The sequence below is a fragment of the Miniopterus schreibersii genome, assembly GCF_964146895.1.
Source record: "Miniopterus schreibersii genome assembly, chromosome: 4".
NCBI classification, from domain to species: domain Eukaryota; kingdom Metazoa; phylum Chordata; class Mammalia; order Chiroptera; family Miniopteridae; genus Miniopterus; species Miniopterus schreibersii.
Genome location: NC_138105.1, coordinates 10873337 through 10900845, shown reverse-complemented (window position 1 = coordinate 10900845; position 27509 = coordinate 10873337). Strand labels below are relative to the sequence as shown.

The 27509-nt window shown below is 41.4% G+C and overlaps 1 protein-coding gene across 1 annotated transcript in view; it reads right to left on the bottom strand.

Moving 5' to 3' along the window:
- The window catches only part of GCSAML (germinal center associated signaling and motility like), a 30416-nt gene that overhangs the window by 2286 nt on the left and 621 nt on the right, over positions 1 to 27509 (bottom strand). Inside the window, exon 2 of the mRNA XM_081135794.1 lies at positions 10498 to 10547. Within this exon, the coding sequence (XP_080991920.1) occupies positions 10498 to 10547 (50 nt within the window). The remainder of the gene's footprint in view (positions 1 to 10497; positions 10548 to 27509) is intronic.

The following is a 27509-nucleotide window of genomic DNA, read 5'->3' as shown; positions in this document are numbered from 1 at the left end:
TCCACTACTAATATTTTTCATAAACAAGCTGGAATTCAGGAGGGCACAGAATACTAAATATGGCAAAATTCTCAATTTATAAGAGGAACATTGACTGATTCCAAAATCCACAAGCTAATAAGCTTGATAGTGATTCTTAGCAAAATCTTAGAATATATTAAACAAATTAAACAGATTATGTAAGACATCAGTATGTTAATAATTTCTAATAACCCATTCTTCACAAATAAAAAGTCATTCAATGCAGTGCTTTCAAATATAAAATGCTATATATATCCATAAAATCACATATCTTCACAAATGCAATAATTTAAACAAATATGTTTTAATTTTAATATTGTTTTATAATCATAAATTTAGGAAATTATGTAGCCTAGAAATATAATTCAGTTGTAGCATTAGGGACAGCAATTTGGAAAATCAAGTGTCAGTGTGATGGGCATCGGGAACCCAAAGGCCAGTGGTCCCACTGTTGGTGCTGAAGATGTCAAAAGGTTTAGAAACAAACATAGTTAGTCTCAGATTAAAAACATGGAACATGCCATTATGAAGCTAAAGGTCAGTTGCATTAACCTTCGCTGTAGACTTCTTACTTGAAATTAGGGTATTGATTGGGGAAAAAAGAAATGACCCTTAGAATCAGAATAAGAACAACTGAGAGAAGTTCTGATGACTGCAATTAAGCTGCATGCCAACCTCCAACAGGTATCTCTTGTCAGATGAAGTGACCCCTCTGGTCTTGGATAATGAGGTTCTTCCTTCCTTAACTGAAAAGGGGAGACTCCCTTTCCTCCCTCCCTCCCTCCCTCCCTCCCTCCCTCCCTCCCTCCCTCCCTCCCTCCCTCCCTCCCTCCCTCCCTCCCTCCCTTCCTTCCTTCCTTCCTTTTTCCTTTTCTTTCTTTTCTTTTTTTTCTTCTTTCTTTCTCTTTCTTTCTTTCTTTCTTTCTTTCTTTCTTTCTTTCTTTCTTTCTTTCTTTCTTTCTTTCTTTCTTTCTTTCTTTCTAAAATATATTTTTATTGATTTCAGAGAGAGAAAGGGAGAGGGAGAAAGAGACAGAAACATCAATGATGAGAAAAAGTCACTGATCGGCTGCCTCCTGCATACCCCCTGCTGGGGATCGAGCCCGCAACCCGGGCATGTGCCCTGACCCAGAATAGAACTGCAACTTCCTGGTCATAGGTCGATGGTCAGCCTCTGAGCCACTCCGGCTGGGCAAGACTCAGTTTCTTTGTCTTTTCCAGCTTCTAGAGTTTGCACTCATTCTGTGGGTCATGACCTTTCTATGACAGCAATGTAAGACCAGCAATGGCAGTTCAGATTCTTCTCCCACCACCCAGTACAGCACAGTCTCTTCTGCTTCTGTCTTCCACCTTGTAAGGACTTTTGCGCTTACCCTGTGCTCACCTGGATAATCCAGGATACTCTACCCACCTTAATATCCTTAATGTAATCATATCTGCAATGTCCCCTTTGTCATATTTTAAAAAAGCAGATTCAAACTTGCACATCTTTGGGGGCTTTTATTCTGCCTAACACAGATATATTTTTTGTTATTTAAAAAACATGAAAATATCTAAAGACTTAAGAGTATAAGAATATTAAAGTGGATATATTAATGTAACCTTATCTTTCTGACAATATCCCATAAAATGGCAAAGAAAACCTTCCTTTCCTCAAGTCCATAAGATAATCCATTAGTGAGCACCATGTTGTTTTCTGAAATGCTAATTTAACTTGCTGTTTGTCTTTTGATAAATCTGGTAGCGCCTATTATGATTTGTAAGGCCTTAGTACACTACAATGTGTTCTCTGTAATTCAATTCAATAATTGTGATTGACTTCAACAGTTGGTATTAGGAATTGTTAAAAGCAACACACTCCCCAAAGAATGAGAACCTGGTTTTAGTTATATCACCTGGTTTGGTTTAGAGGCAGAAAGAATGCCATCAGTGTTAAAATATGGACACAAGTGGTCCACAACATGCATGGCAAAAGGTTTATTAAAGTTTACCTGTGGTCACCCTAATGGAAGAGGTCAGCCTAAATGGCTGCTCAAACAGACCGTTACAGAAAGAATGAGGAATGCAGACACTGACCTGTGACCCAGTTGCTTCCAGAGGACATAAACAGAGCACATGATACAATCATTCCTTTAAATTTGTGATTCAATAAATAAGGCATAGTTTAGGTTTTTTTTCATCCTTCCCCAAGGGCAACCTCCCATTGCTTTTCAGAGAGTGGAAGAGAGAGAGAGAGTGAGAGAGAGAAACACCAATGTGAGAGAGACATATTGATTGGTCACCTCCTACACGTGCCTGGACCAGCACTGGGGACCGAGCACGTGCCCCTGGCTGGAACTGAACCCAGGACCCTTTAGTTCTCGAGCCAACGCTCTAACCACAGCCAAACTGGCTAGGGCAATAAGGCATAGTTATAATAAGTAGACATTGATTTTTTAAATGTTATTTTCACAACTGGAACCTAAAATTGTAGTATTTTTGAATTTTAGGACTATTTTCCATATGAAGAAACCAAAATTTAAAGACTGTAAGTAACTTGCCTCAAAGTTGATACATATGACAAAGAACTTTGATAAAATCCTCAGAGCAGAAATAACAGACACTGAGGTTTTCAAGGTGGCAGTGGAGTAGGTGGATCTTGCTCTTATCTCCTCCCAGAACCAAACTGGAAATACAGCTAAGTGGGGAACAATCACCCTGAATTACTAACTGAAGACTATCTGAAGAGGGGACTTTTAACCAAGGACTTGCAGAAGAAGCCACCTCAAGCCTGGTAGGAAGGGTGGAGATGTGAAAGGGGCTGGCCCTGCTCCCACTGGCAGTAGCCAAAGTTATTGAGGGATATCTCAGCAGCAAGAGATTCCCCTGAGATGCATTAAGGTTAAACACCAAGCCAGGCTACCCAGCCCAGAATGCCAGAACTGGGAACAGGCACCCACATAGCATCCGGCTGTGAAAGGTGGTGGAGTTTCTGTATGCTAAGGAGAGGCTCAGCCCACTGGAGACAAAGGCACCCTCTTAAAGGGACAACTCACAAAATTTTGTTTGCAGCCACTCAATCTGGGCCCTGGCGGACAGAGGGCAGGGCAGACATGATTCACCTGAGGAGCGTCTGGGGTTTATGGCTTTGGGGAGAGATGTGAGGGAACAGAAGCTAGGATCCCTGTACTGAGTCATCCTCCAATACCACAAGGCCATCTTTCTTGGGCAGAGCAATCCTCTCTGAACAGTATCAGCCTGGAGAAAAGCAATTAACCCACCTTCTGGAATCCTGCTCACCCCACCATGCAAATCTTATCCTCTGCTGAGAAGTCAGTGGCATAGGCTGGGGCATAGAAGTCTGGGGAAACTCAGGATGTGTTAGAAACTGGCTGTAGGACTAGAACATTCCCGCCAGTTTCCCATGAACCTGACTGGTGCTTCCCCCTCATGGGAGATCCAATAGAAACACCCTCCCAACTTTTGGCAGACCCAAACTTTGGGCTCCAGAGGCCTCACCCACCTGACTACTAGGGGCCCTGCCCTGCCAAGGTCAGAGAAAAATCTGGGACAGACTCAGACATGTGTCTCTGGGGCAAGGGATCACACCACCATCTTCCCTGAAGTCTGAATAGCACCTCCTTCTCATGGGGAGATCCAATAGCCCCATCCTCCTGATTCGACCAGAGGATATTTCAGTGACTGAGACTTTTTAGTGACTAAACTTAACAGCCAGAGGCAGGTGGAGGCAGGTGAAGGCAGATTTTGGGGTGCCTTGGGATATTTGCTGATCTGCCCCTAGGCCCTGTGCTAGTGAAAGCTGGCCTTGGAGCTCAGCTTGGTCCCTCCCATGCACAGCCAAGCCCAGCAGAGGCAGCCACAAACTGTGGACTGCTTGTAGCTTCAAACAGGTTAATGAAGGCCAGGCATGGACAGCGTCTGACATTGGCTTACAAGAGAGTCCTTCTGAAGAGGCCGAGAACCAGCACACCAAGTGGCCAGCTTCGGACAACATCAGAGCAGGATCCAACAAGCTTCAAAAACACCACATCCAAAAGGACAATACAGCCGGCACTACACTCCGCTGAAGCAAACTCAACTTTTTCTTTTTTATTCTTTCCCTTATTTTTCTTTTCTTTTCCTTTATATATATATTTTTTTTCCTTTTCTTAGCTCGATTTTATCTTTTCTTATTCTTTAAAACTTTTTTCTTTTCTTATTCTTTATATTTTCTTCTTTCATATTCCTTTTCTTTTCTTATTTGTTTCTGTTTTCATATTCTTTTTGTTTTGTTTTGTTTCTTTTTGTTTTGTAAGCAACTGTACAGCAGCTTGCATGACATGGTTGAGGTTGAGCCTCGCAGTCAACCAGCCTGTGAGTCGATTCCACCTATGAATGGGCCAACAATAATCAAGACTCAATCACAACAGAAGGGCCCACATAACACATAAAAAGGGCATTCCTAGAGAACTCAGCTCGGAAGGTCAGGAGACTACAACAGTGGGTCTCACAGAATACCTACTGCATAAGGTCACCCCACGAAAGCTGGGAGGCACAGCAATTCTATCTGATACATAAAAACAAACACTAAGTTATAGCCAAAATGGGGAGACAAAGAAACAAGCTGCAAATGAAGGAATGGGAGGAATCTCCAGAAAAAGAGCTAAATAAAATGGAGTTAAGCAATTTATCAGATATAGAAATCAAAGTAATGGTTATAAGGGTGCTCAAGAAACTTAGAACTAGAGAAGCATAAAAAAAATACATAGAAACCATGAAAAAGAACCAGTCAAAAATAAAGAATACCATTTCTGACATCGAGAATACAATGGGAGGAATGAAAAGTAGGTTGCATCAATAGGTTGAATCAGTGATTTGGAAGATAAGAGAAAAAACCCAATCAGAGCAGCACAAAGAAAAAAGAATTAAAAAGAATGAGAATAGTTTAAGGGAACTTTGGGACAACATGGCACATAACAACAATTACATCATAGGGGTACCAGAAGGAGGAGAGAGAGAGCAAGGGATCAAGAACCTATTTGAAGAAATAATTACTGAAAACTCCCCTAACCTGATGAAGGAAAAAGACATACAAGTCCAGGAAGTGCAGAGAGTCCCTAACAAGATGAACCCAAAGAGGCCCTCACCAAGACACATCATAATTAAAATGGCAAAGGTTAAGGACAAAGAGAAAATCTTAAAAGCAGCAAGAGAAAAGCAATTAGTTACCTACAAGGGAGCTCTCATAAGACTGTCAGTGGATTTCTCAACAGAAACATTTCAGTCCGGAAGGGAGTGGCAAGAAATATTCAAAGTGATGAAAATCAAGCATCTACAACCAAGATTACCCAGCAAGGCTATAATTTAAAATTGAAGGAGAAATAAAGGGCTTTCCAGACAAGGAAAAGCTAAAAGAGTTTGTTACCATGAAACCAGTATTACAAGAAATGTTAATGGGCTTGCTAGAAGGAGGAGGAGGGGGAGGAGCAAAAAGAAATGAAGTTCAAAGAATAAAACAGCAATAAATACATACCTATCAATTATCACTTCAAATGTAAATGGCTTGAATGCTCCAATCAAAAGACACAGGGTAGCTGAATGGATATGAAAGCAAGACCCATCTATATGCTGTCTACAAGAGACCCACCTCAGAAAGAAAGATACACACAGACTAAAAGTAAAGGAATGGAAAAAGATATTTCTTCCAAATAAAAAAAAGCTGGGGTTGCAATACTTATATCTTACAAAATAGACTTTAAAATAAAGCCTATAGTAAGAGACAAAGAAGGACACTACATAATGATAAATGCAGCAATCCAACAAAAGAATATATCTCTGGAAAATACTTATGCTCCCAACATAGGAGCACCTAAATATATAAAGCAAATTTTGATGGACAAAAAGGGAGAGATTGACAGTAACAAGTCACAGTAGGAGATTTTAATACCCCATTGATATCAATGGATAGATCTTTGAGACAGAAAATCAACAAGGAAACAGTGGCCTTAAAGACACATGAGATCAGATATATTTAATTGATATCTTCAGAGTGTTTCACCCCAAAGCAGCAGAATATACATTCTTTCCAAGTGCACATGAATTATTTTCTAAAATAGACCACATGTTAGGACACAAAACAAGTCTCAATAAATCTAAAAGGATTGAAATCATATCAGGCATCTTCTCTGACCATAATGGTATGAAATTAGAATTCAACCACCAGAAGAAAACTGAAAAAACACACAAAGTCATGGAGGCTAAATAACATGTTCCTAAACAATAAATGAGTTAACAATGAGATTGAGGAAGAAATAAAAACTTACCTTGAAAGAAATGAAAATGAGAACACAACAATGCAAAATCTATGAGACACAGTGAAAGCAGTCCTAAGAGGGAAATTCATAGCATTATAGGCTACCTCAGGAAACAGAAAAAACTTCAAGTAAACAATCTAACTTTACATTTAAAGGAAAAAATGACAAACAAAGCCCAAAGTGAGTAGAAGGAAGAAAATTATAAAGATCACAGCAGAAATAAACAAAATAGAGCCTAAAAACACAATACAAAAAAATCAATTAAAAAAGAACTGATTATTTGAAAAGATAAACAAGATCGACAAACCTTTAACCAGACACATCAAGAAAAAAAGAGAGAGGACCCAAATAAATAAAATCAGAAATGGAAGAGGAGAAGTAACAACTGACATCACAGAAATACAAAGGACTGTAAGAAAACATTACAAACAACTATATGCCAAAGAATTGGACAATCTCAACAAAATGGATAAATTCTTAGAAAAATACAATTTTCTAAAACTGAATCAGGAAGAATCAGAGAATCTGAATAGACAGATTACAACTAGTGTAATTGAAGCAGTAATAAAAAAAAACTCCCAGCACATAAAAGTTCTGGACCAGATGGCTGCACAGGTGAATTTTACCAAACATTCAAAGAAGAACTAACACCAATCCTTCTCAAACTATTTCAAAAAATTTAAGAGGAGGGAAAACTCCAAAGCTCATTTTACAAGACCAGCATTATCCTAATTCCAAAACCAGATAAAGACACTACCAAAAAAGAAAATTATAGTCCAGTATCCCTGATGAACATAAATGCTAAACTCCTCAGCAAAATATTAGCAAACTGGATCCAGCAATACATTAAAAATATCATTAGAGGGGATTAATGGGGGGGGGGGACATCTGCAATACTTTCAACAATAAAGATAAATAAATTTTAAAAAGATCATAGACCATAATCAAGTAGGATTTATTCCAGGGATGCAAGGTTGGTACAATATTCACAAATCAATAACTGTGCTACACCACATAAACAAAATGAAGAATAAAAACCACTTGATCATATAAGTAGATGCAGAAAAAGCATATGATAAAATCCAGCACCTATTTATGATAAGAACTCTCAGGAAAGTGGAAATAGATGGAACAAACCTCAACATAATAAAGGCCATTTATGACAAATCCACAACCAACATCATACTCAATGGTCAAAAACTAAAAGTGTTTCCCTTAAGATCAGGAACAAGAGGGGGATGCCTGCTTTCACTACTTATTCAACATAGTACTGGATTTCCCAGAAACAGCAATTAGACAAGAAGAGGAAATAAAAGGCATCCAAATTGGGGAAAAAAGAAGTAAAACTGTCATTATTCGCAGATGACATGATATTGCACACAGAAAACCCTAAAGACTCCACTGAAAAGCTGCTAGGACTAATAAATGAATTTGACAAAGTAGCAGGATACAAAATTAGCACCCAGAAATTGGTGGCATTCTCTACACCAACAATGATCTATCAGAAAGAGAAACTAAGAAAGCAATACAGGTCAAGGTGGTGGCATAGGTAAACATAGTACTCGCCTCCTCCCACAGCCGCATCAACATTACAGCTAAATTATAGAACAACCATCATTCAGAACCACCTGAAATTTGGCTAAACAGGAGTCCTACAACTAAAGAATTAAAGAAGAAGCCCCATTGAGACTGGAAGGAGGGGCAGAGGGGCTGAATGGGTTGGTCCAACACCCATGAGTGGCATTTTATTTAATGTCTTGGCTATGGAGGTCTCCCTTGAGGAGCAAGGGGTCCCAGCCCCACACCAGACCCCTCATCCCAGGGTTCCAGTGCCAGGAAAAGAAGTCCTGATAACTTCAGGATGTAAAAACCAGCAGGGCCTTGGCTGGTTTGGCTCAGTGGTTAGAGCGTCGGCCTGAGGACTGAAGGGTCCCAGGTTCAGTTCCGAACAAGGGCATGTACCCCAGTTGCGGGCTTAATCCCTGGCCCTGGTTGGGGTGGGTGCAGGAGGCAACCAATCCATGTGTCTCTCTCACATCGATGTCTGTCTCTCTGTCTCTCTCTCTCTCCCTTCCACTCTCTTGGAAAGCAATGAAAAAAATATTAATAATAAAATAATAATTTAAAAAGGTATGAAAGCAACTTAAGTGTCCACTGATCAACAATCGGATAAAGAAGTGGTGCATATATATGCAGTGGAATATTACTCAACCATAAAAAAGAAAACCTTACCATTTGTGACAACATGGATGGACTTACAGGGTATCGTACTAAGTGAAATAAGTCAGACATAGAAAAATACCGTATGGTTTCACTTATATGTGTGGCATCTAAAAAACAAAATAAATGAAATAAAACAGAAACAATCTCATAAATCCAGAGAACAATTTGATGTTTGCCAGGTGGGAGGCGTCTCAGGGGGCTGGGTAAAAAAGGTGAAGGGATTAAGAAGTACAAATTGCCTGTTACAAAAACAGTCAAGGGAATGCAAAGTACAGCATGGGGAATATAGTCAATAGTATTGTAATAACTATGTATGGTGCCAGGTGGTACTATACTTATGGGGGCGATCACTTTGTAGGGAATATAAATATCTAATCATTACATTGTACACCTGAAAACTAATATGGTATTATATGTCAACTGTAATTTAAATTTTTTAAAATTATAATAAGATTCATATAAGCATATGATGACCAATTTTAAGCTTAGGACTTCGAAATTTGATGAGAAAAATGTGTTACAAAGCTGACAAAATTAAACAGGAAATGTGAATACTCTATAGCTGCAAAAGCATTTGCACACATATGTAAAAAATTCTTTACAACATCACCTCAACCCCCATAGCTTCACCAGAAAACTCCACCAAGTATTAGTAGAAATAAGATCAACCATACACAAACTCTTCAAGAGAGTAATGAAAGTCCCAAGGCTGGGTCACTGAGGAGCGCTGGCATTTTAGGTGTGCCCAAGAAAGGGTCCTGTTAGATGGTGGAGAAGTGGCTGTGACCCAGGATGCAAACAGCAGAGTGTGGCGTCAGAAGGAGGAAGGAGCGATTTCAGGAGGGGGATGCTGAGCGGTATTTGCGAGCGCTGGAGATACAGCGATTGAGATTAAGACTGAACATTGTCTGTAGTGGTTGCCTTTGGGGAGAGGCATTCAACAACTTTTTAACATGACCCATGGATAGAAATATATTTCATACCATGGTTTAGTACAAACATATACAATCAAATAACTGTTTCATCGGGAAGGACAAGAGCCTTATGATTTCACTCATATGTGGGATATAAAACAAAAAAAGCAACAAACAATCAACTGACAGACACAGACGAAATAATGGTGCTCATCAGCACAGAGGGGGATGAAGCTGGTAAAGGGGGTCAAATGTATGGTGACGAAGGGACACTAGGTTTTGGGTGGTGAGCACACAGTGTAGTATACAGATGAATTATAGAACTGCAAACTTGAAACATATAATGTTATTAACCAAGTTACCTCAACAAATTTAATTACGAGAATTGTTTCACATGACAATTTTAGGTGCCATGCACTATGATGCTTTTTAAGTATGTTATTCTGTTATGGTCATGATGATATTGGAAAAAATACATTTATTTCTTGCCCATCAGGTACACCCAGTGGAGCTGAGAGGCTGGGAAATGCAAATTTCCAAATTACATGGCTAGGCAATTCTTTGAAGAAGTCTGACTGTCAGGTGAGACGACGGTTGAAGCAAAGCAATGAGAAAAGTGAGTTTCCTTCAGCTGTCCCTGTCCCAAAGGACTAAACATTGTTATTTATAGTTGCCCACTTTAAAGTAATCACCTGACCTAGATACTAAGTCAAACAGAGTAAATGCATGAGCAAAAAAGATACACTTAACACTGGCTAATATTAAAAATAGCTCTATTTAAAAATAACAATATAGAAATTAAAATCAGTAGAATTTTAATTAATTGTTTCCTATAGAAGAGTACAAAGTGTTGCTTGAAAGAAATTATACATAGATACTGTTATAACACAAAGAATAATAAATTCAGTTTTGTGAGACAAAAAATGAAGCACTAAGACATCTGTATGAAGACTCCAATCCTGATGGAGTATCAAAATCTCAGCTAATTTGGATATTTAAGTTTATAACTTCCCTCGTCTAACAAATATTGTGAAGCAATGACTTACTTTTCTGACTTTGACCTTGATTTTCTTTCTCTAATGTAGTCATTTCCTTCCTGCAAGGAAAAGAGATAACATGAGACACTCCAGTTTCCTGAAGCTGAAATTGCACTTGAAAGAAATGTTTCATTGCTCTTAACCTAAAGTCATCACTAGATTGACAATTTAAAAGTTAAATAAAATTAAAAGCCTGCTTACCCTGTGGTGTTTTTAAAAAAATATATGTTTTTATTGATTTTTTTAGAGAGAGAGAGAGAGAGAGGAAGGCAGAGGGAGAGAGAGAGAAAAACATCAATGAGAGAGAAACATGCTTGGCTGCCTCCTGCACGCCCCCTACTGGGGGTGGGGCCGAAACACGGGCCTGTGCCTGGACCGGGAATTGAACCTCTTGGCGTTTGGGACGGTGCTCAACCAACTGAGCCGCACCAGAGGGACACGCTTACCCTGTTTTTTTCCCCATTCTGAAAAAAACCATGAAATATAGCTGATGACACTGTATTGTATAATATAAATTGGCTGAGAGTAGAACTTAAATGCTCTCGACAAAACAAACAAAAAACCAAAAAAGGTAAATATGTGAGGTAATGAACGTGTTATTTAACTCAGTGGAGGGGATCTTTCCCAGGGTATACACATATCAAATCACAATGTACACTTTAAATATCTTTTTCCTTTCTTTTTTTTTTTTTTGGTAGTGTAACCATTTGTAGTTCTATGATCTGTCACAGTGCTTTATATATATTTTTTTTATTAAAAAATGTTTATGTTGACATTATAGCAGGTGTCCCCCCTTTGCACCCCTTTGCCCACCTCCACCCACACCGCCTGCCCCTCCCTTGGCCTTCACCACACTGTCGTCCGTGTCCCTGGGGTCATGCGTGTATGTTCTTTAGCTGATCCCGTCACCACCCCCTCCCCTCGGGCACCGGCCGCTCTGTTCCATGTGTCCATGTGTCTGGGCCATTTTGTTCATCAGTTTATTTTGTTCATTGGATTCCACATATTTGGAACAATTCAAGGAGACTACAGAAAGTCAGTTTATTTCTCTGCTGCTCTTCGTCGCGGATTATATATCTTTAAAGGTAACTGAGGAGGTCCTAGAGATTCTCAGGCAAATTCACAGGGGCGGGTACTAATCAGTGTGGCCTGGTGGTGGCAGAAATAGAGATTTTTCTCTACAGACATGACTCCCCACCACAGCAAAGAGGGGCCAGAGGGGGTGGGGTTGCCAACACCACCTTTTGTTCCTCTCTCCCAGGCTCCTAAATTTGGTGGTAACATGGAGGTGACAAAGGACACCGCCTTAATGACCTGCTGTGCCCAGGGCAGGGGGAAGAGCATGTCTGGTGAGGAAGCCATTTGAGACAACACCAAAATCCAGATAAAATCCTGCATCCTAGCGTTTTCTCCTCTGCACTCTCTCCAAACAAGTGCACCGAAGCTCACACACGCCATCTCATCTCCCAAATGACCTGCTTCCACTTAAAGTCCTCAGGACAAAGCTGCAAACGTGAGCTGGAGAGCAGAAGTAACTTTGTGAAGGGCGAAGAAGCAGTGGTTCTCTGTCAATTAGTTCCTAAGACTGCCTGGAAGTGGGCCAGCACGAGCCAGGCAGGCAAGGAAAGAAATGGTCAACCCGTCAGAGGGATTAAAACAGCAGTAAGACCATCAAACATTTAAATCCGTTCTTCTAAACGCAAAGCAACAGCGTGTTCGAAATGAAAATTAAGAGGTAGAAACCGAGGAGGAGGAGTGGTTAGAGAAGGAATTTGATGGAAAAGAGGCCTAATATACACAGAATTGTCTTTCCTGCGGAAGAGATGCAAAAAATGAAATAAAGCGTCCAATGATATAATAAGGAAAACTCCTGAAATAAAGTCTTGTGTCCGAAAAATTGATTTTACAGAAAAAAAATCACATGAAGCAATGAGAGACATAGTAGCTTCTGAACTTCGAGAATAAATAATGAACCCTAGAACATCCACTGGGAAAACATATATGAAAAACCAAGTCATCAAAAAGGTGAGCTTGGCCCTGGTCAGTTTAGCTCAGTGGTTAGAGCGTCAGCCCGCAGGCTGAAAGGTCCCGGGTTCGATTCTGCCAAGGACACGTACCTTGGTTGCAGGCTCGATCCCCGGCCCAGGATGAGGTGCATGCGGGAGGCAACCAGTCAATCTCTCTCTCTCTCACATCGATGTATCTCTCTCTCCCTCCCCCCTTCCACTCTTTCTGAAAAGCAATGGAAAAAATATCCTCGAGTGAGAATTAAAAAAAAAAAAGGTGAGCTTAAGGTGGCCCAGCCTCCAAGTCGTGAGAAAACAGAAACGATCCCATAGCTGTAATCCCCTCCAAGCAAAGAAAACGTATTGTCAGACACCTTAGTACTCACAGGATGTAAAAACTATTAGTTCTTTAGGGGGGGAAAGATGAACGCAGAGCCACACTTGAACTTTCTAAAACGCAAAGTCCCTTTACAGAGGAGGTGGTGAAGGGTGAAGCCAGCCGGCTGGGCCAGAGGTCCCGGCCCCGAGGGTCCGGCTGTGAAATCCAATCCTGCCTAAGTCTAGGCTGAGTCTCCCCACCTACTGCTCACTGCCTGCTCTGACTTAAATGCGGTGGGACAGTTCCCGGGCCCGCGCCTCGCCGTAACCTCCTGGCGGTGAAAATCTCTCTGATATGCTTTAAGTTTTATTTTAATTGACCTACGTGATAGACAAAATTTTGTCCGCCCCCCCCCCAAAAAAAACCACATATCATATGCCAAAGTCCTAATCCCCAGGGCCTTAAAATGAGACCGTCTTCGGAGACAGGGTCTTTACAGAGGTAATGAAGTTGAAGTGCGGTCGCTGGGGTGGCCCTAATCCAGTTCCAGCAGTGTCCTTACAGGAGAGGCGGTTTGGAGGCGGACAGGCACAGGGGGAGGCGACGTGGAGACTGGGAGAGGACAGGCGTCTGCGAGCCAGAGACGACGCCTCGGAAGGAACCCAGGGCGCCCGCACTTGATCTTGGACTCAGGGCCCCCAGGGCTGTGAGGAAAGGAACTGACGTTGTTCAAGCCCCCGGTTTGCGGTGCTTCGCTACGGCAGCCTGAGCGCGGTAACGCAGCTCCACACTAAGTGTTAGTCCTACTGTGCCCTCAGGCCCTTGTCTCCCCACGGGGCCGCCCCGCGCCCCAGCAGGTGAAGACTTACTAGCTCCCCCCTCTCAGGTGGGAGCCCCCCAGCTGCCCTGAAGTGTTTCGCACCAACGGGAACCGGTTAGGATCCGTGTAAAGCAAAGAAAAAGGAAAGGTTGATATTAACTCAAACAAAAGAGTGGTAATTTCTCGCAGCCAATAACAGAAAGTAAGAGAACTAGCATGCAGAATATCTGAAAGACATAACTGACCACTTCCTTAATACATAAATTTCAAAATTATGAACCTTAAGCAAAAAAGTATACAGTAAGTTTCAAAACCTATGGGGCGCGATGAACGCAAGGCTTAGCTCATATTTACCGAGGGCTGGTTCCAGCCGGCATTGTGCTGATGAATAGACATGGACTTTTCCAGATGTTGTTTCACAACCGCAATCTTAAGTTATAGGATTAAAAATTTTTAAGTAACTTGTCTCAAAGTTGATGCATAATATACGATAAAGAACTGTGATAGCCCGGCCGGCGTGGCTCAGTGGTTGAGCTTCAACCTGGGATCCAGGTGATCAGGGTTCGATTCCCGGTCAGGGCACATGCCCGGGTTGCGGGGTCGATCAGTGACTCTCTCATCATTGATGTTTCTGTCTCCCTCTCTCCCTCTCCTTTCTTTTCTCTAAAATCAATAAAGATATATTAAAAAAAACACACAACTGTGATAAAATCCACAAAAAAGAAATAACAGATATTGCTAATAAGGCAATAAAATTATAACTTACTACTAAAAATATAAAACAATGCTTGAAATTAAAAACTCAGATCCAAGAAGAAATAAAAAACAAAGTAATAAAATATTGGGTAATAATAGCATTTCCTTTAACAAAATGTGGGGTACAGAAAAAGGAAAGGTGGTAGTCTTACACTCCCCCATTACCAAACAAGAAAAACTGAAAACATAAAAATTAAGTTTGAATTCAAGACAATTAAAATAGCAACAATTTCAAAAACGAAGGTAAGCAAAAATAAGAATCCATTAAGGATAAAAGCAACAATGTGTGACATCCTGGAAAACAGCAGGACGGAAACCAGCTCAGTGGACTAAGGTGGTGTTGGTGAGGGGAGAGGTAATGAAAATATTCTACCTCTAGACTGAGGTGGTGGATACATGACTATGTTTTTCTAAACTTACCAAAGGATTTACCTAAAAGGGGTGAATTTTACCGTATTATCCTTCTGTAAACCTAAACTTTACACCTTAGGCACACGCAATTCTGCATTTAGTTATTGTCTGTTTGCAGTAAAGACTTGCTTGTATTTGAAAAGGCTGACACTTCAGTTCCTTAGGGGGAAGGATGAGGGAGCTGGTGCGGATCTCACTTTAGGTGAGAGGAAGGGGAGCCTCGGTCAAGCTACTAGATCTATACAGACCTGACCGGTGGCAGCCTGAGGGAGAGCCCTGGTTCAGTGACATTACCAGGTATTTTATCTCCTCGCCAGCTACAAGCTGTAGCCCAGGCACAGCCACTCCGCCCTCTATCTTTCCCTTTGCACAGAGACAGTGTAGGTGAAACACTTAGGAAAAGGCCCATTCCCACAAACATCACATCACATCATCACATCACATCACCAACTAACGCCTGGCCTTCCCCTTGACCCCCATCTCTTCTCACTCTGTAAAAGAAGAAAGGACCATCTCAGGAGCAGAAACCCAGACCTTGAGATGAGATGAAGAAAGAGGCTGAGTGCCAAGATACGAAAGCCCGTGGTCAACCACAAGGCAGGGTGTTCCTGTCCATCTAAGCTGAGCAAGATATCAGTGTCCAGATATCTGTTGTTTTTCCACTCTGCCCCCCCCCCCCCTTTTTTCCATTGAGTGTCTTGTAAAGATTGGTCAACAGATAGGCACTAACAAGTCAGGTAGTAAGTAGTTAGTGCCTTGCAAAGCCTACGATCTATAGAGGGAGATAGACAAAGGAAAAAGTAAGGAAGCAAATACAGGGTTACAAGTGGAGGGAAAGGAATGGCAAGTTCAAGGAGAGGGCAGGGCAGGAAATCCAGGGGGTGTGGAAGGGAAGCGCCTCCAGGGGGCGGTCGGGGAGGTCTTTCAGAGGAGAGTGTGAGGCCGGCGTCTCCAGGAAGAGATGCCACCCAGCACACGTACAGAAAATGAGAACTGTGTGCGCTCAGAGAGCACCATGTTCCCAGGCCCCAAAGTGAGGCTGGTTTAGTGGCCTGAAGGCCGTGGAATGAGAGCAAAATGCCTGGGCGATTGCGTGTGAGCGCGGAGGGTAGGGAAAGGGACTGGAGGGGACACGGGGCTTGGTCCTTATAGGACTGAGTTCCCTGGTAAAGAGTTTGGACTTTATTCTGGATGCAGTACATCATAGGGTCTTAGGGAAAGGCGTGATTACACTTACATTTTCCAAATGTTGTCCTGGCTAAGCATAAAGGACAGTTTGGAAGTGTGGCCATTGCAAATAGCCAACCAAAGACCAACTTCCTTTATTTCAGCTGTGCATCTGTATATTTGCTTTATATAACCATTAAGAGACAAAGCATGGGCACTAATCCCCCATCTCTCTTAGTCAGACAGAGTCATCGTCTAACCTCTGCCAAATCTTAGAGGAAATCACCAAAGAACTCTATCACTATGGCTCTAGGAGGCCAAGATGTTCACTCTCACGGGACAGAAATTGTGGAGGTAGATTCCAGAGACGTCACTCTACTGTGCTTTTCTACTGTTTCCTTTCCATGTCTTGGTTTACCTTCCTGAGCTTCTTTGGTTGCCTCTTCGGCAACTAAATGGAAATGCATAGGGAAAAGACATTGTTACCTCTCTCCAAATGCTTTTGCCACCTTCCGTAGTTTTCCCTAGCACTAAAAAAATGCCTGCCAGTTTTTCCAAGCTTATCTCTCCTTCAGATTTGACAGGCAATCACAGATATAAAATGTAATTCAGAAATTATCCACAGACGCCAGACTTACAGTGGAACGAAATGCCTATAGTCTGAGCTTTGATTTTCCCAGTCTTGTATTTAACTATCAGAAAAGCCCCAGACCTGACATTTGTCATGGTCAGGCACACACATTTCCTGAGTCTCCAGAAGAGGTGGAAGGGCCAAGAGAGTAGAAAGGGCCTAACAACCGAACAGCGGGAAAGCGTGGCTTCTCCAGCAAGCCCAGGCGGGGTCAGCAGCTCACCCGCACCCAGCCTGTGCAGCACTAGGGCTATGAGCCTTGGCTCTCAGAGCCCGAGCAGGCTCCTCAGACCCGCTGTTTGCCATCCGTGTAAATACAGGGCGCTGTGACCCTCACCTGCACTTAGGGAAGCCTGTGTTGTGCATAGTACCCTTGGTGTTGTCCCATCAGTTATGACCACCCTGGGAGAATCCAGCCAGCCCTAAACGCTGGGTGGCGGCCGAGCCCTGAGTGCTCCCACACTTACACCGCAGTGAGCTTCCTGCACCACCTGGTCGGTCCCAGCATTTCCCTAAGCGCCCCTTTCCTCTCACTATCCCACCCTCCCTCGCTTCTGTGGAAGGGAGCATGGAAAATATCACAGGCTATGAGCCCCACGCCTGCTTACTGCCAATATTCAGAGAAGGAATTTCCTCAGTGTTGATGTTAAAAAGCAAACATGCCCCGGCCAGTTTGGCTCAGTAGGTAGAGCATCGACCTGCTGACTAAAGGGTCCCGGGTTTGATTCTGGCCAAGGGCTTGTACCTTGGTTGCCAGCTCTGGCCCTGGAAGAGGCTCATGCAGTAGGCAACCAATAGGTATTTCTCTTTCTCTCTTCCCCCCCTTTCACTATCTATGAAAAAGCAATGGAAAAAATATCCTCAGGTGAGGATTTTAAAAAAAAAGTACAGAAACATTGTTAGATATTAAAATGGGGGGGTCACTAAGCGAATAATAGAATTCATTAAATAGAAAGTAAATCAAATTTTCAGAGTAAGGGGTCCTTTTCTTTTATAGGATGAGATCGGATGTAAATATTTCTGGATAATATGCACAAGCACTCAGATTTGAATGTAATAATTACTTAAGAGTGTAGATAGTACATCTGGCAAGTTTTAATTTCACTGTCTCCTATCTTCTTATAGTTTTCTGTTTCTCTAGAGTCCAATGATTCATTGATTTACCATTCTAAAGAAGACTTGTATTTTAAAGTTAAAAACAGGAGCATAAAACCCTAACATTAGTCAGAATCTAATTGGAATTTCATGTCCTTAATCTTAACGACCATACATGAATACTAATCGCTTCTTGGCCTTTTGGCTAACAGCAAGTATATAAGTGAACACTAAATTCTTCCATACATGAAGTAAAAGTTTGGTAGTTTTTTAAATTGGAGGAATTCAGATAATGTTAGGCCATAGGTAATATACAAAGATTTGTTGACTGAATTAATAAATCAACCAATACTCTATCATTTAAAAGCCTAGGGATTAAATTAAGCATAAAAATGTATCTTGGCCAAAGTATTGAGATCCTGGGTGATTTTTTCCATACTTTTGGGGGTTTTCTTTCTTTTTTTTAACTTTCTAAATGTTTGACATTAGCTTAAGACAATATAACTCCAAAAAAGAAATCTAAATAAATATTCAAAATATCTACAATGTGCACACTATTTCTTCATAAGCAATAAAGTTTAAAATAATAATGAAATAATAACTAAAAATACACACGTCTAGACATTAGGTAAATATAATAAGTAATCTTAATTTTAAAGAGTAAGTTACAAAGTAACTTTCTGAAAACACAAAATAATAGTAAAAGCTATACAAGACTATCTGAAAAATATAAAGAAGAATGTGAAGAATATGAGTTGCTAAAATGCATTCATAAGAAAACACTAATAAAGTAAGTAGTTATCTCAAAAAGCTGGGAACAGAAAGAGAAAACAAGAGAAGTTATGGGCCGTGCTAAATGTAATACAGAACCAAATATTAGAAAATAATGATATTAGTAAGATGGGCAAAAGTCTGGTGAAATCAATTAAGTAAAAAGAGAAGGGACCGCCCTGGCCAGGTGACTCAGTTGGCTGGAGTGTCACCCAGTCACCAAAAGGTTGCTGGTTTGATCCCTGATCAGGGCACATATGGGAGGCAGCTGCTCAATGTTTCTCTCTCTCTCTCTCTCTCTCTCCCTTCCTCTCTCTCTCTCAAATCAATAAAAACATATCCTTGGGTGAGAATGAGAGAGAGAAAAAAAAGGCTAGACAAAAAAATCATTAAAAAAAGAGAGAAGGGGCCAAAACTAACACATAAACAAATTTCAGAATAAGTACTACAGAAATAAAACAAATATTACGAACAATTTTATAGAATAAACATAATGACTTTAAATGGATACATTTTTTAAAAATGCAAAAAGTGGTCCTTGAATACCTTTCATACCCCAAGAATTTTAGCCTACATAGTTCCATGTACATGTTACCAAACTCCATGTGACAAATGTAACTTCTCTTAACAACATGTTCCAGAAATAGAAAAATAAAGAACGATGCCAAACCCATTTAATGAGATTAGAATATTCTTCATTCCAAAGTTAAATAAAGAGGAGAAAAATAGGCCCAGTTCACTCATGAAAATGAAGCAGTTGTCAATAAAATGTGGGTTAGCTAAACCTAAAATTTGCAATAAAAATAACACACATGGCAATTAAGCAGGTTTTATCCCAGAAATTCCAGGATAGGTCATCAACCCAAGATCTATTAATATAATTTACCATATTAGAAGTCTAAAGGAAAGTTAAAAGGATATCGCAACAATTTGCAAAAATTGCATTTGGTAATACCTAACTCCATTAACAATAAAAAAAGTCATACAACTGATTTTAAGATAAGCCAATGTACCAAAAACATGTCGCAAACTTAATGAAAACAATTTAGAAAAAAAAAAAAATCTAAGGTCAGTTATAAGACAAGAACACCAAGAACACTGATATTGTATACATAATAATGTTATGTATACATAACAAGATAAAGGTACAAGTTGTAAGAAATAAAAAAGAAAAGAAAATATTTAATATATAAATATACATTATATCAATAAAAAATACATGAAGATATATATTAACTTGTACAAAGCCCAGCCAAATTAACAAACCATTAAAAGAAGTGAGAATATCAGCAAATCTGGTAGATGGAGAATAATCTTACAGAACTCGGTAGCATTTCAACAGGAGCAGGCTAGAAAATAATGTACTTCATAAATTTACTGTTGTGAATGGTATCTAACAAAGGATGCAAGAAGCAAAAATTACAACTGTACTAAAATCTATTAAAATACCCGAATAAATGCATTATAAATAATTGTTTTGATTGGAAGAGTGCATTCGCATAAATGTAGCATTTTGCCCTCAAATTAGTCTATATAGTCAGTGTATCCCAAATAAAAGTCAAGCTGGCTCTTCTGACAAAATCAACAAGTTCAGTTATAAATAAGTAAGGAAAGATCAAGTCCTCACAGAGACCAATCAATCCTGAAACAAAGAGCAAAGATGACATTGCCGACCACTGTTAACAATGTCCGTGCCATGTCCATTCCACCTCCCTCAGACTCTTTTACTGCTAATATTCAGGCTGCAAATTACGTGCTGCCAAAGTGACAAAAGGCCTGTGTGGCTCTTCCTCCACAAGCAGACTCAGGGGCAGAACGGTTTTCCCACATCAGTGCGCTAGTGTCCACTCCGCATCCTCTCAGACAGCACTGGAGGGGATTCTTGAAGGTGACATCACTCCAGAAGCCTCCTGGGCAGCAGCAGCTCCTGCTCAGTTCCAGAGGCGGAGGGTAACTTTACAAGAGGCCTGGCCTCAAGCCCACAACCTCAGCCACTCCAATGATTTTCCAAACACCCAAGTATTTATATTGAAACCCATCTGACTGGAGCAAAAGATCTCCATGGTTTATATTCCCCGTGAAAAGCCTCTATGGCGTCATTACAAATGATGCCAAGTCATATAACAAAGTCATAACAACAAAAATAGTACGCCACTAGTAAAGGAATGCAAGAAATAGGCCAATATAAGGAAACCGAGCGCAGAGAAACAGGTCCACCTTTGAGTAGAAACTTGATATTTAATGAAGAAGGAACCATAACTCCCCTGGCCGGCGTGGCTCAGCGGTTGAGCACCGACCTAGGATCCAGGAGATCAAGGTTCGATTCCCGGTCAGGGCACATGCCCGGGTTTCGGGCTCGATCCCCAGTGGGGGGCCTGCAGGAGGCAGCCGATCCATGACTCTCTCATCATTGATGTTTCTCTCTCTCTCTCTCTCCCTCTCTTTCTTCCCTCTGAAATCAATAAAAATACATATTTCAAAAAAAGGAACCACAACTCAGTGGAAAAAGAATGGATCTTAGAATAGACGAAGTTGCAAAATCTGGCTCACTATTTGGAGAGGAGAAAAAAAGCAAAGCCCCTACTTTATACCATGTACTAATAAGGATTAAAGAGCTAAGTTAGAAAGTCAGCTGAAGGAAATTCAGAAAAATGAGTTTGTCACATAAGAGTGGGGAAAACTTCATGAAGACAAAGAAGAATAAACCAGCAATTCCGCTCCTAGGAAATTACCTAAAAGAAAAGAAAACATTGATTCGAGACTATTTACAGTAGCTTTGCTCATGAGAGCCTCAAACTGGAAGCAATTCAAATGCCATCATTAAAAAAATGCACATGTAATTTGCACATAAACAGACTCAGCAATAGAAAGGAATGAGCTATATTGGCGCCCACGGCACTGTAGCGGAATCTCCCCACGTAAATGTTGAGTAAAGCAAGACAAGCGCAAAACAGCACCTGTTGGGCCCATTTATAAAAGAAAACATAGGAATAGAAATCAGAACATTGTTTGGAGGTGATTGAGAAGAGGCATGAGGGAACTTTCTGAGGCGATGGAAAAGTTACGCATCACAATTGGGGTGCTGCTTATGTGGGTGTACATTTGTAAAACTCTACAAGTGTTACATAGTGAAGTGAGCACACTGAACAAGTGTGCTCATTTCACTGTGTGCAAAATTTACTTTATTGTAGAAATACGTTAAAGGAAATGTAATTACTTTTTAAAAACAAAAGAGCACTAGCCATAAAGCAAAAACATGACAAATTTGAATGCATCAACATTTAGGTATTCCAGTCAATAAAAAAATGAAGCACGTAGATGCCTGGTAAGGTCATCTTTGAAAGGCTGGGCCATATGGAGATCATAAGATACCCAACATTCTTGTTCCCCTATTTTTAGTTGATTAGGACCCGTTTGTGTGGTGTGTGCCTATCTGCACGCACACTGCAGATGGATAGGCAGGCAGATTAGCTGAGAGAGGACTTCGTGCACGATAGATGTAATGTGTGTGCCGGGTGCGGTTTCCAGAAGAAAAACGCGCTCCCTGCTGGCCATTTAATGTTGAACCCAGTGGGGGAGCAACAGGCAGAAGGCTGCAGTGCACCCCCGGCTGCCCTCGGAGACACCGCCGGCTCCGTACCTCCTGTGGTCCAGGCCCTGGGCACAGCATGGACTCCCCACCCCACGGCAAGGAGTCCTGCAGGAGGCCCCTCTGAAGTCGGCAGCGAAGGGACACAGGATTTGGAGTCTCTAGGCTCATGTCTAGTGACTTAAACCGTCTCTTCCACCTGTGAGACTGACATCCTTGTGTCCTAAATTTCAAAACGTGTAAAAATGAAGAGAGCAATGCCTCCTTAATATTCCCTTTCCCATCAGTGCCGTAGGACTAGTGACTGAGAGCAAACTCTGAAGAGTCCTTGGTACAAGTCTTGTGCCTCCTTCGTTAGATGAATGACCCCCACGGAGACACAGGGTAACAGTTAGGTCAGGAGAGAGTGAAACATGTTATTATAAAGAAAGGTGACTCATGGGTCGGGCGGAGTCTGTTGGTTATCATGTTTGTTTCCTCCATCCGGTAGATCTGATGATCTGGCAGCTGCAGGAGGAAGCGGGGGTTCCCAGGACCACCTCCTGTGACCCACCCCCGCCCTCCCAGCTCCTGCGCCCCCTTCATCTCCAGGTTAGAGCACACCCCGAGATTCTCCAGGGATGAAGAGGGCCCCGAGACAGGCCGGGAGTAAACTTAACTACATTTGGGGAAATCCTTTGAGGCTTCTCTCAACACATCTGTGATCTAAACGACTGACAAACCCCAAAATGAATCCTTGGAAGCGCACTTACTTTCAAGGAACCTCTTTTTTTTCCATTTTGATTGTTCCTGCGAGTTTCAGCTCTTCACCATCTCTTGCTTGTTGTATGTTAACTTTCTTAACTTTGTCCGTTTTTCTCTGTCATTCCATGACAGCATCTTTACACACTGAGGACAGACATTTCCCCCTAAAATATAAGCCATATCACATCTCCCTCCAACTCCCAAATGTCCACATACCCCTGTGGGCCTTTGCAGACTCTCCAGCATCAAACACCAACTGCATTTTCTGCTTCTCCTGTTGGACTTACCCTTGAACAGTACGCTCCCATTATCGACAACTTCATTGCCATCCCTGAGCCAGCATATACTTCAAACTCAGATATTTTCCCGTGTCCCTTCGCCTTGGAAAGGCTGCCCTCCTCCTTAGGCCTGCCCGCCACGCGTCACAGTGCAAAGAGCCGCTCCTCACACGCGTCCTTCCCTCCGCCGCTCCACACCAGGACTCCCTGCATTTCTTCCTCTGGTTTCTACAGCACGTTGTTTGTGCATCTACCCAGAACACGTTAACCTCTGCCCCATCCGCAAAAGACGCTGTCAGGGTGCAGTGGGAACAACATAGACCTGACATCAGAAATTAGACCCGAGGAATCACTTCATAATGTCTGCATGTATTCAGTCATCACCTTGTACACTGAGGTTTCGTGGCTTAATAGCAAAAGTGACCTTGGCACGTTTATGTCCTCTCAGCTATATAATTTCAAATTTTTTAAATGCTATAGCACGGTGATTAATTACAGTGTTTCTTAAAGGGGCTTCTCAATTTTTAACTTTAGCATCCACTGGAGTTTCTCCTCTATGGTTAATGTTTTTCTTGAGGCCAAAATGCTGTTTTATATAAGTTTTCCAAAAATATTGATTAACCTTAAAGAGGGGGAAACATTTTTATCAGAGCACATATTTGAACTCAACTCTTTGAGCACAATTGTGTCATCTGCACTCCCTCTCCCAAGAAGACATACAAATGCCTAATAGCCATATGAAAAGATGCTCAGCATCACTAACCATCAAGGAAATGCCAATCAAAACCACAAGACAGCATCTCGCACCTTGTAGGGTGGCTAATATAAAAAAGACAAATAATAACCAGTGTGGGCAAGGGTGTGGAGAAACTGGAAAGTTTGTTCATAGGAATGCAAATGGTGCAGGCCCTGTGAAAAAACCTATGAAGTATCCTTAAGAAATTAAAAATAAAACTACCGTATGATCCAGCAACCCCACTTCCTGGTATTTATCCAAAGAAATCATTATCGGGATCTCAAAGATTGTTCAGCAATAACCAAAATATGGAAACAATCCATATGTTCATTGACAATAAATAAAGAAAATGTGGTATAGATACATAAATTATAATGCAGCCTTAAAAAGGAAGGAAATTCTGACACGTGCTACAACATGGATGAACCTTGACGTTACTGTGCTAAGTGAAGTAAGCCAGCCACAGGTGGGTGATTACTGTGTGATCTCACATGATAAATTGAAAGTAGGCAAATTCACAGAAGCAGAGAGTGGAGTGGTGGCTGTCAGGGTTGGAGAAAGAGGAAAATGGGAAGTTGTTGCTCAATAGATATAAAATTTCAGTTATGCTACATGAATAGGCTGGGGGGATCTGCCACACAACTTAGTATCTATAGTTAAGAGTATAATATTGTACACTTTATTTTATTTTTTTTTAATATATCTTTATTGATTTCAGAGAGAGGAAAGGAGGTGGAGAGGGAGAGAGATAGAAACATCAATGATGAGAGAGTCATTGATCGGCTGCAGCCCGCAACCCGGGCATGTGCCCTGACAGGGAATCGAACCCTAATCGCCTGGATCCTAGGTCGATGCTCAACCGCTGAGCCATGCCCGGCCGGGCAACTTTAAAATATGTTAAGAGGATAGATCTCATGTTAAGTGTTTTATGTTAGCAAAACCCACAAAAGAACATGAGAAAACTTTTGGAGGTGAAGGGTATATTTAGTGTCTTGGTTACAGTGATGGGATCATGAGAGTTTGCTTATGTTTAAACTCAAAATAATGTATACATTAAATATGTGCAATTTTGGCATACCAAATATGCCTCAAAAACACTTCAAAAACAATTAGGACAACCAGCTGTGGGTGTGGAGTGGTCATGTAGTGACCCAGTTCATGTCATCAACCTCATGTTTGCCTCACCCTCACCATCCCGCAACACACCTGCCCAGATCCTCCTCGGACCGGCACCTAAGGTCTCTCCGTCTGAAGCGGATCCCACAGATCTTTGCCTAACCTGTTCATTCTCAGTGACCCAGGTCTCTCCTCAGAGGGTCAGGCCTCCATGACATCACACCCCTCCCTCAGCTGCATTTCATTCGTAGTACTTATTTCTATCCAAATTGCCTGATTTATGTAAGTGCCCGTTGCCCCTTGCCCCTGCCAGAACACACTCCATGAGGCGGATTTCTTCTGTCTCCTTTTCAATTGTGTCGGAAGTGCTTTGAATGAGATGCCTCATGAGCTACATAGTTCTGGAGGAATTCACAGAAACGCAACGCACTGTAACTCAAGAACCTGAAAACATGATCAGCTTTTAGAGCCTTGAACTAGTCAGACAGTAGCCATCACTGATTAATCATCTTTGTTCCTGCATTGTGTCCTCTTATCTTCACATCCAAACCTAGGATGTGGCAACATTCTTACCCCACTTCGGACATGAAGACACTGTGTCAGGAAGAACAAGGAACTTGTTCAGGATTGCAGGAAAAGCAGGACCGAGCTTCACCCAGCTTCCTGCCTTCCTGGGTGGGCTATGCATCAGAAACCACGCATTTCCCCTTCTCTGCTTGTATGATCTCCGAGTGACGCTGCTAACCTGCCTTCCCAAGTTCACTAATGCACGAAGTGCTCTAAACAGAAATCACCCATATTTTACTTACTGGGCGTAAAACACCTCTCATCACCAATTAATCCATGTATCCAACTCTGAGACCCATTTTAATACTTAATATTGCATTTTCCAAGCTCATACAGCACTTACGGAAAAGTAACCAGATAACCCTGTGAACTTCCTGGGCCTGTGCTGAGCAGAAAGTACACCTGAGATAATCATCACTCATCATTATCAGTACAAGTTAATCACTTTGCTTAGCCTTGTCAGTGCCTGAATGCTGTTGGATCGGCTACCTTGAGGTCTGTGGGAGTGAAGGACTAAGAAAAGGCCAGGACTGGGGAGGCCTCATTCATAGAAGCAACTGTGAGACCTCCTGAGGCAAAGTCCTCCTCTTCTCACATCTGCCTGGATTTCAAAGCAGAACTGAAATCCAGCAAACAGGCTTCTCCAGAAAGTGAGGCACAGGACCCTAAGCAGGTTTTGAAGAAACTGCTTCTCGACCAGGCTTCCGGAATGAATTAAGTTTGAGAACCAAGGTTCCACTGTACAGCCAAAAAAAAATGAAAACAGGATCTCAAAGAGAGATCTGCACCCCTGTGTTCGTTACAGCATTAGTCACAATAGTGAAGACGTAGAAACAACCGAAGCGTCCGTCAACAGATGAATAGATAGAGATGTGACTCATCTCTATCTCATCTAGATCTATGTAATGAAATATTACTCAGCCAAGAGAAAGAAGGAAATCCTGCCACTTGTGACAACATGAGTGGACCTTGAGGAAATTAGGCAAAGTGAGATAAGTCAGAGAGAGACAAATACTGTTTGATCTCATCTATATTTGGAATTTAAAGCAGGTGAACTTGTAGAAACAGAGAGAGAATGGTGGTTAACTGGAGCTGGGCATGGGGAAAATGGGGAGATGTTGTTAAAAGTATAAAGCTGCAACTAAAAGATAAGTCCCAGAGATCTCATGTACAACGAAGCGATTATAGAAAACAGTGCTGCATCGTAAACTTCAAAGTTGCTAAGAGACTAGATCTTAATTGTTTCCACCAAACCAAAAAAATTATAGTTATGTGATGTGTTACAGGTCTTTGCTAACGCTATGGTGGTAATCATATTACAATATATAAATGTATCAAATTGACATACTCTATACCTTAAACTTATAAAGTGCTGTAATATGTCAGTTTAAAAAATAGTCTTGTTAAATGACATAACAAGACTGTCTGGAAGGATCAGGGAAAGTGGGTAGGGAGTGTGAAGATAACAGAGATTGAGAAAGATGTAAAAAGAATAGCAGATTGAGAAAGATGTAAAAAGAATAGTGCAGGTTACCTTTATCTGTTCTAAAACGTCCAAAGCATTTGCAAAGGACAGAGGTAAAAGGCGCCAATCAAAGGCACTACTTAAGCCAAAGCAATTGAGTGCATTACTTTGCATCCATAATTTCAGCAACCTGACTGGCTGTTCTAATGCCACCCCCTTAAAGCCGGGGCATGGGAAGATTATCGCTATAGCCAAATGAGGACACAGAAATGCAGAGAGATTCAAGTGACCGTAGTCTAGGGGTGCTACATAGCATACAGGACGCACAGTTCAATTTGAACTTCAGATAAACAATGATTTTTTTTAGTATAAGTATGACCCATGCAATAATGCTCTAAATATTGCCTGTGGCATGCTTATACAAAAAAAATGTTTATTTATCTGAAATTCAAATCTGCTATGGCACCTCGTATTTTTATTTTCTAAATCTGGCAACCTACCGTGGTTCCAAAGCAAGGCAAGAGAAGGAGCTGTGTGTTCGCAGAGGATG